General features: G+C 41.5%; 2 protein-coding genes across 2 annotated transcripts; one reads left to right on the plus strand and one right to left on the minus strand.

Moving 5' to 3' along the window:
• Positions 1-361: 361 nt before the first annotated feature.
• On the minus strand, positions 362-3,274 carry asb3 (ankyrin repeat and SOCS box containing 3). Its single transcript, XM_068754730.1, has 9 exons — positions 3,055-3,274; positions 2,642-2,812; positions 2,407-2,519; positions 2,194-2,326; positions 1,721-1,898; positions 1,405-1,623; positions 1,003-1,305; positions 780-913; positions 362-680 (listed from the first exon to the last, which is right to left on the minus strand). The coding sequence occupies exons 1-9, from the start codon at positions 3,254-3,256 to the stop codon at positions 448-450; spliced, it is 1,686 nt and encodes a 561-aa protein (XP_068610831.1). The 5' UTR covers positions 3,257-3,274; the 3' UTR covers positions 362-447.
• Positions 3,275-4,202: 928 nt separating this feature from the next.
• c21h10orf88 (chromosome 21 C10orf88 homolog) lies at positions 4,203-8,853 on the plus strand. The gene is made up of 8 exons (XM_068754215.1): positions 4,203-4,333; positions 4,406-4,609; positions 5,096-5,165; positions 5,365-5,556; positions 5,721-5,849; positions 5,981-6,104; positions 6,194-6,380; positions 7,911-8,853. The coding sequence occupies exons 1-8, from the start codon at positions 4,203-4,205 to the stop codon at positions 8,131-8,133; spliced, it is 1,260 nt and encodes a 419-aa protein (XP_068610316.1). The 3' UTR covers positions 8,134-8,853.
• Positions 8,854-9,747: the final 894 nt, after the last annotated feature.

The following is a 9,747-nucleotide window of genomic DNA, read 5'->3' on the forward strand; positions in this document are numbered from 1 at the left end:
GCTTTCGCGTTAAAACAAATATGATCGATGAACTGCATTGACAAACATTTTGTTTTGGAGGTTATGAACTTGAATTTAAATGTTTATTTACGAAGGTAAATCAAACCACATTTTGACGCAAGAGACAAGTAAAGCAGATGCAAATTAATTATTTATTCACAGATGACATATTATAAAAGGTAATTTCATCAATTGTTCATATTTTTAAAACTCACTGGCAACTTTGTTCAAGTTTAGAGCGCTTGTTCCAATTTATGTATACAGTTGAAGAGAAAATGGAAATCCACGTTAAATAATACAGAAATCATCTAAACATTTACATTTGATGAAAAAGTGCAACCAGAAAATATCAACCGTTGGTTCTAAATATCTCTCTTGAACATAAATCTTACTATTTTAACACCCTTAATGCATTCTATAATTTCACCCAGCATAAATTTAGAGGAATTATAAAACATGTATGTGTTGATGACTACTGCGGTATCTCTCTATTCGGTTTAAAAGTGGTGATCGTGGTGGGTGTTTGTGGAGAGGTTCCTGGATATCGCCGAACTGGAGGAAGTCATGTAGCGTTGAGGGTACAGGAAGCTGTTGAACTACATTGGTTCTCATTAGTAGATCTGGTCCCAACACTGACCTAACCTGCAGCCGACACATGTGGGAAAGACCGGTAATGGAGTCTAGAGAGAAAAATGAGAAAACCCAAGAAAGAGATAATTAAAACAGAAAGTTTCCTACAGATTATCAAACACAAAGCAGTGAGTACTTAATCGCAGTACCAAAATGTAAATACGAGTGCCAAGTTCTCCCAGCCTGTCTTCGAGACAGGATATGTTTCAAATGGGGAGGCAGAGTTGACCAGTTCACAAACTCGAGCAGGTAATTCAAAACCTCACTGTCTGCATATTCCAGCCTAGAAAACATTGAGGACAGAACGCTATTGATCAAATAAAGCCAAGTAAAACATGACCAAAGAGTGATAACGTGAAAGGATCAACTTACATATTGGGCTGAAGCAGCAAAGATGGTTCCAGACCTGCTTTCAGAATCAGAGGAAGCCAGCAGGCAGCAAATTGTACTTGGTTCAGTGCCACACAGAGTAGGTTCCTCACATCCTGGACCTTCAACATAGTTTTCCCACAATAATGTGGTACATAACACTTCCTGGTCAAAGTCTCCAGTTGAGGAATCCACCTGTGTTCAAGTATCAGTTGCAGGAATTCTGTTTGATCAGTGGCGAAGGCATAAACCCAGTCCTCCTCACTCAAACTAGCTCCTGCAGCTACCAGCGACCTCACTGATTCACTGAAAGAGATTTCAATCAAAGTCAGGGTCAAAAGTTTCTATTTCATTGTGTATGTTCTTAGGAGTGAGGAAGAGGGTCATATTTGGATTTTGACAAACCTGTAAGGTTTGTTGGATGAACGACACAAGGCGAAGGAGAGTGGTGAACGCATGCCCAGGATTTGTGTACAGTCCTGGGCATCTGGGCTATAACCTTCCCTTAAGAGCAATTCAACACTGCTGCTCTGATGCCTGTTGACAGCCACATACAGTGGACTCACCATGCCATCACCATGGTCAGACGCACGATCCGTAACTGCAATCAGCTTCCCGAGGATACTAGATTGAATAACAAAGTGACAAAAGAACAATGGTAGCGTTGTAATAAAATGTTAGGAGTCACTGATAAATAGAAACTAATTGAAAGAGTCAGTACCCAACGTGGCCAAACTCAGCAGCAGCATGGACAGGAAGCTGGGGCCAGTCCTGACTGCAGGCTATATTGGGATCTGCCCCATGGTTCAACAGGAAAACCACACAGGCCTCATGGCCCTCCTGAGAGGCAATAAGCAGTGGTGTGGCCAGATCAGCTGCTTGAGTGTTTACATTGGCACCTAAAGTGAAAAAAATGTAATTATGTTCATTCATTCATTCATCTTTGAAAGCGCTTGATCCGATACCGGGTCGTGGGTCGTGCTGGAGCCTATCCCAGCAGTGATGTACTTAATCTTAGTAAGTTCTGGCTAAAGAGAGGAAAAAATAAAGGTAGGTAAGGTACAGAAGTACCTGGCAAACAAACGTATACATTGTGGAAACTGATGTATCTGACCAACATTAACTGTTAACAAAGTTATACTTTGGAGGTAAGAGGACACACAGAAAAAATCAAAATGAAAAACAGCTATTTACCAGCATTAATAAGGATTTCTAGGCATTCCTGTTGTCCATACTGAGCAGCCGCAAACAGCGGGGAGATTCTGTGGTCATCATGGACTTCCAGCTCACCCACTTTAACCAATATGCGTACAGTTTCAATATGGCCCTAAGGGAATTTAAAAAAATGAATGTCAAAAGTAAACATCACAGAGTGTTTCAGGGCGTGTGTTTCAGTTCTGTAATTACTTTATAAACAGCTTGATGAAGGCAGGTCCAGCCAGATGCAGTGTGTGTTCGGTTGACCTCTGCACCTTTCTTCACAAGCAGTTCCACAATCTCCTTATAACCAGTGTCTACAGCTGTTGAACAACAGTTTGAGACTGATAAATATCGCACACAACATATGTTCGGGCAATGATGCGTACAAAGGTGTACAGAAAAACCATTAACACCAATTTGATCATGTTCAAATGATATATACCTGCATATAAAGGGCATGATAAGTCGTTTGTTAGCTGGTTGATGTCGGCATGTGTTTTCAGCAGGAGTCGGACCGCTGACAGATGTCCACACTTTGCTGCCAGGTAGCATGCAGATTCTCCTTCATGCGTCAACGAGTTCACGTAGGCACGGAGACAAAGGGAGGGGCCCGCTGCTCACAACAAATCAATGGAAATGCTTTGTCAGACACAAAATAAATTGAGATATCAATGAAAAATTATAAACCTCTGAAAGGAGTGGATTAATTATCGTTCAATCATCAGCTTTCTCTTTACACAGTTAATAGAAGCGTAGCTCATCGTCATAGCGTGCACAGCTTGACTCATTTATCAAGGCAAATATCAAAACATTGCATCTTCTACAACAGTTATTGAACTATAAAAGCTTTCTCACCGCCAGCAGCAGACAGAAGTTCTTGAACACACTCCTTACTGCCAGCAGCCGCTGCCTCATGCAGGGCGTTCCAGCCGCGGTTGTCTCGACAGTCCACGCTGAACCCTCTCTTGATTAGTTTTCTGACCCGCTTCCGACAGCCTGAGCGAGCTGCAGCAGCAACGCTGGACACTGTGTCTCCGTAGCATTCTGTAAAGTCCATTCCCTGATTGAAAAAGTTCGATATACTATTTCATTTACACAAAAAATAAAAATAAACCACACACAGTTTGACTACGACGATGCTAACACTCTCGCACTATAGGTTTATTTAATCGCCCTATACTGTAGTGTGAATACATTAAAGGTATTTAAAAAATAAAACAGTAAATAAACCTGTCATGAAAGAAAGAATAACGTATACAAGTTATTTGTTGTGCATTAAAATTGTTTTATGATTTACCAAAACAGTATCGCTGGACGGCTGCGTCTGCTGCTCAGGAGTCGCTGTTTAATGACGTCACCTCACAACATCCGGTCACGTGCAGCTGCAGTGGGACGCAGTGTTAGCTAAAACCAGTGTCAGAAATCTGCCACCATTAAAGTTTATGAATACGTTTTTGAATAAGTATGAAAAAAATACGAAAGTTTAAATTCTGCAGCGCGAGAGAAATAAGTAAATCAACGTTTTCCCGCTGACGTGTTTTTTTAAGACAACGTTAAAAGGAGTGTTTAATACTAGCAAGCTGTGTGCATTTTCATCTGCAGTTGTGGCAAAGCCTTCTCTAAAGAAATGTGAAGAAACACGAAGAAGAAAGGTCGGTAGTCTGTGGAGAGTGAAGTAACCAATGGTTGAAGCAGAAGCTGCTTGTAAGTGGCGTCGTAAGCTATAATGTCAATTTACTCGTATAAATTAAATCAAACTTAAATGCTTTGACCTGTGCGTACGTAAAATTGGTCGAAGAAGATTCATCGTCTGAACATCTGGATTTGTACCATGAATTGTATCCTGCCGTTTTTCTCTTGCTCCATCGCCTAACTTCTATCTTGTCTTTATCCTTTCCTATTTTAGAACTGCTCCCAATTATCTTGATGATGATGAGTTGTATCTTTGTTGTGTTCTAGTTTGTCTCCTTGTAGGTTACTGACCCTGCGGGTTTAACAGAATCATGGTGGACATTGCTGTGAAGAGTGGAGCTGCTTGGGTCTGTCGCGCTCAAGGACATCACTTGGCTGATGCCCTACAGTCTGTTCACATTAGTGACAAAGACAATATTGAAGAATTCTGCCAGACAGACTGGTAAGAAGGTTTTAGGCAATTATATTTAACTGGTAAATGTTGAATCATGACTCTAAACCTTTTCCCACAAAGGGGCAGCCCAGTGCTACTGGAACAGACTGAGGAGGGTTCTCCCTGCGTTTTGACTCTCCGCTGCGACCCCTGCTCCCCGGCGCCGGCGGTGATCAGCCACCTCCTGGTTATCAGTGAGGCTCGAACCATGGAGGTGTACAGCCAAATGGGAGAATACTGCGGCACAGTACGTGGGAACGGAGGCAACTGCATCCAGCTAGACAAGTTTGTATACAGGATTCTTATCGCTAATATGTGTATTGGCCAATACAGTGCATATAATAACAGTAGTTTGTTAATATTTTAGCATTTTATTTATTTAATAGTCTTACTGTACCAAACACATTTAGGCTTACTGATATGTGCCTGGAGATGCTTTCCGTTTACCGCGTAAAATACTACTCGTAAAATAAAAATAAGTTGAATTGGGTTGGGCTGATTCATTATTTAAAATGTTCTCCTCCTTTGAAAAGGCTGTGTAAACAGGACTACATATTCACAATACCTGTAGAAGCATTTATATTTCCAATACATCATCTTGCCACATTGCGAATGCAAAATGTCTTCTTGTATGTCCTTTACATTTACATTATCAGATGTAGACTGTTTTAAATAATGTATTTACACTGATACGTGTATTATTCACTGTTGATGCCTGATAAATGTCTGTTGGGCTTTTGAAATGGTTTCTCATCTCTTCCACGCTGGCAGCTCAGAAAGAGGGCCTTTCTACAACAAACAGCTGGTTCTCGAGCAACCATCATCGGCCTGTGAGGTGAAGGTGAGATTTTATTACGGAGGCACGTCAAGTCACGTCAGTGATTCAAATTAATGAGACTGAATGAGTAGAGGAGGAGAGAGGAATCCAGTGCATCATGGGATGTGATTTTATTTTAAAAAAATGTGTCAGTTTGTGTACGGCTGCATTAACACGGTCATCTGTTCTGTGGTTGGTTCCTGATTGGTTCTGTCCTCCGCAGCTCCTCTCCCTGGCCGGTAGGAGAAGCGTTGCGGTTTGTCGAGTCGTCGTAGGCCTCCAGCGGCTTCAGCCTTGCCTGCCCCGCGGCCCTGGCATCGACATGCAGCAAGTTCAATGTCTGGTGGAGGAGATGGGAACGAGCCTCTCGCCCGGAGCGCAGAACCTCATGGACATGGTGCACTTCCAGCAGAGGGTGGGAATAAAGGAGCAGCAAGTTACTTATTGCTTGAGTTGTGGTTTCCTCCCAAATGAAAAGCTGCTCAAGACAGATAAAGTGACAATTAATCTAAAATAAGGTAGAATATAATATAATAACCAAATAGACATATGTATTTAATATCATGTATTTCTTGACAGAACCAGGCCAGAACTCAGGCCAACTTACTGCCGCTCCTGATGAGTGGTGGAGTCTTCTCCGCCCTGGCTCAAGGAACCAACATCTGCCCAGCGGCCCTCAGCAGTCAGCTGGAACCCGGAGACTCCCAGGTATGAGTTGTCTCTATGCGCTCACCACGTAGAATGGAAAGCCACGTCCTTGTTTGTCATCACAAAGCCATTGAAATGGGGGGGGGGGGTCACAAAATGTTTGCAAGTACTTTTCTCCATCATACTTCGAGTCTGTTTCCTGTGCCCTCCAGCCTCCAGATGAAGCTCCTTTGTCACAGAATGGAGCAATGTCAGACAGCTCTTCCCCTTCCTCCCCAGGCCTGATAGTTTCTGGTGTCGGCACTGAAGATTCAGGTAAGAATCCGTATTTAATAAGAAACCAGGCACCTTTCCGCGGGCTTTTTTAATCTCTGCAGCTAATCACTTTGGTCTCGTAATTGCAGCAAGCCATGCCCAGCTAGCGGAGATGATGTCACGCTTCCTGAAAGGGCAAGTACACAACCAGGTGCCATCATCTGGCCCAGAGCTTCTGCCCATGTTGCAGAATGTCTGTGGCCAAGTGACGAAGCTGAGACTGGATGAGACTACAGCGGTGGCAAAGAAGGAGGAGGAGATGAGAAATGGCACATGGTGAGTGAAGTTTGGCTTGTCCACCCCTTAAAACACCGCGTTTCAACAACAGCACATTTGTTTCTTCTGATTACGAGAAGTTTGTGTGTTTCAATAGAACACGGTTCAGTAAAACTTGCTACTACTTCTATTCTACTCTCAAAATACTATTCTATTCCTGAAATTCAATAGGAAGTACTGCTTTACAATTAGGAGGCATTTCCTGATTACTTCAGTCACACTATTGTCCCACACTCATGTTGATGTTGGTACTGAGTGTGTGGATTTATCTAATGGGCCGGTACTTATGGCTGTCTAAAGTTGCATTGGCAGCTAAAAGTCTTATGCTGCTCAAAGTTATTTCCCACATTTCCCATTACTTCATGGTGGAATATTCATGCTGGGAATACACAATCAATGCTTATCATGATATGCAATGTTTTAGTAACACCATGTAAAACGTTCATGTTCTTTTCTGGAGCAATAAATAACAAAACAAAAAAACGTTCTGCTCACAACTTTGACTGACAGAAGGATCTGGTTTTGACCAGTGGCTGATAGGAGTACAAGGAGGAGGCTTATAAAGAGACAATGGAGTTCATTTATCAGTTTTGCTATGGTGTGAATCATTCAAATACTGGCAATGTAAAAGAAAACTCATAAAACACATGATATTTTTTTAGCAGAGACTGATGCAAACACTCGCTATCAGTTGGTTTAACTTAAATCTAACATTGGTTTCTCTCTCAAGTTGGATAAAAGCTGATGTGGCAAACTAGTTTGATAAAAGAAGCTCTTTGTTAGAGCAGAGAAGCACGTGTGGGTTCAGAAAGAATGTTCGGTCACTCTGAATCTGCATCCAAGAGAGGACGACAGCTCAGAAGAAGTCCATTCTGTTGACCACAGGTAACAAGAATTAAAAAGTTGAATGCTCTAAATTAAGGAAAAGGTCACATCTGGACGATGTGTTATGATATTTAAAGAAAATCATGTTACCGGTAATTACAATGTTAATAGCCTTTTTTTGTGAACTCACTGTTTCGTTCCTCCTTTAAGCCTTTAATTACAGTTTCAATTTAGTTGCATGGTTGTAAAGTGGGACTGCTGTATTGCATTCTGGTCTATGTTCTGCTTCCTGGTCTCAGAAATTGTCCTGTTTCGCACCAACTTCTGACATTTACCAAATCCTGACCAATGTTTCCTCTGTACAGAAAAAGGGCATCAGTTGGCAGAAAAAAAGGCTTTTAAAGCATTTGAATTAAGATCCCTGAGGGTACAATGTGATCCTGACAAAATGGAAAGACGTGTTTGAGAAGGTGGAAAAAGAGGACGCGCTTTTCCTCTGGACGGTTTTGGGTAAAATAAACCCAACGTCAGCGGTGTCAGAGGATCTGTGAGTCAGATGGCCGCAGTCGAAGTTTGAGGTTAAGGAAAGATGATGATCAGCTTTAGCTGTGTGTTTAGATCTTTGTGTTTGATGTGGCTTCATGTTGAGTCACAGCTCAACCCTGTCTGTCTGCCCTCTCTTACCACATTTTCTCCGTTCTGCAGGGAATTGGACTCGGCCATGGAGCACTCTCTGGGGGAGATGGAGAGGAGGTTGAAGGAGTATGTGGATCGGCGAATGGACGCTCTGGAGCAGAAACTGGAGAGAGCCATTCTGAGTGCCCTGCCCCACATCCCCCTTGACCAGGGAGCCATGAGCAGCGCAGTAGGAGAAGCAGCATCCCTCCAACCATTGGAGCAGACTAGCCCATCAGCATCCATGCATTGAATTCATCGACGCTAACACACTAGCATACCTGTAACTGGTGCTTCTCAAACTGACTGTACTACAGAGGGGAGGGGCAGCAAAATGAATTCTGAAAGTATTCTGGGGAAACAGAAAGTATTCTGACCATAATCACAATATTTATGAAACATAAAATTGTCTTGAGCTGAAAGTGACCGGTTGTCAAGCCTCTGAAACAATTGGTCTCTTCTCTCTGGGGAAAAGACTAAAAAGCTAAACAATGCAATCCTGTTTGTCGGCCATTGTTAAATGCCCCAAATGTCGAACTGTCTACATATTCACATTCTGCATACATCAAAAACTTTGTATATGGCTTGCAATGAATTATGGACAACATAAAAAATATACAGCTAACAAAAATGAAGGCTGAGCATGGAAGGATTGCAGCCTCGTGATCTCATGCAGGTTATTGTGGTTAGGTTTTAGTCTGATCGTAACACCAGCAGAATACTCATTTATTCTAACTGAAATGTTTCTACAAATACTCTATGGTCCTCCCAGCCACGCCCATTCATCCTCACTAACCGATATTGTAAATTAGCATTAGTTCCCGTTTTAAACGGACCTGAACTCTGTTTTAACACTGATGAACCATTTCAGAATGAATACATACTGTAATGTTATAAATAATGTATGTCTGTAACATATCATCTTATCTACAATGGGAATTATTGAAGGACTGTTGATAATTTTAATACTGTTACTAGCAATAAACCAATATTTATATATATATCTTATGGGTTTTGTTTTGTCTTCAATTCTGTTAATGTCTGACTCTGACCTTTCACATATAAATGGAATTGATTATCTCCACTATATATGGTACTGACTCCATAAATATATATATTTCAATATCTCAGAACAGAAGCAAAAGGCAGTGATAGAATATTATTGCCTTGTTTGTAGATTACAGAAACACACAGTTTAACATGAATTAAGTTAAACTTTAAGGAAGAACATTCGACATGAAAAAAAATATAGAAAGGGCTGGGAAAGCATAGCAACAGTTACTAGCCATGTGTTTTTGTCATCCAATTTTGACTTGAACTCTTGAATGAGTCAAAGTCCTTGAAGAGTTGAGGATTCTCATTTGTCCTAATGTTGTGTGCAGACGATGGCAGTACATTCTGCATTCAGGCTTCCTGCTGGGCCTTCCAGTTATTGTGACTCATAGATTGGTCAGAAATTAATCATCAAAGTCTCCTGCGGAGAAGATATCTAAAGAGAATCCTGCTTTCTTTTAAAAATGTAAAAAGAAACAGAGAAATTAATCAATGCCAAGATGCGCAGCAACCCGGCGTCTGAGTCATCAGAAACTAAATGGGTCACACATTACATAAGGAGGACAGCAAATTATAAAAATATGTTTGGTTAGGCATGCGGAGAAGAGACGCAGTCAGCAGAGGGGAGTTTTGGGAGAAACTCTGCTTGGCTAATCAGGAAAAACTGGGTCACTGGTTCCATTCACATCAGCTGAGGCAGAATTGTTAATTGCTCATTGCTTATAAATGCTATCCAGCTGCATTTCAGGATGTATTTCATGGTAAATAAGTATTTCATGTTTTAGTGGTAAACTTGCTTCAACCCATCTCTTCT

The sequence above is a fragment of the Brachionichthys hirsutus genome, chromosome 21, assembly GCF_040956055.1.
Source record: "Brachionichthys hirsutus isolate HB-005 chromosome 21, CSIRO-AGI_Bhir_v1, whole genome shotgun sequence".
Classification (NCBI taxonomy): domain Eukaryota; kingdom Metazoa; phylum Chordata; class Actinopteri; order Lophiiformes; family Brachionichthyidae; genus Brachionichthys; species Brachionichthys hirsutus.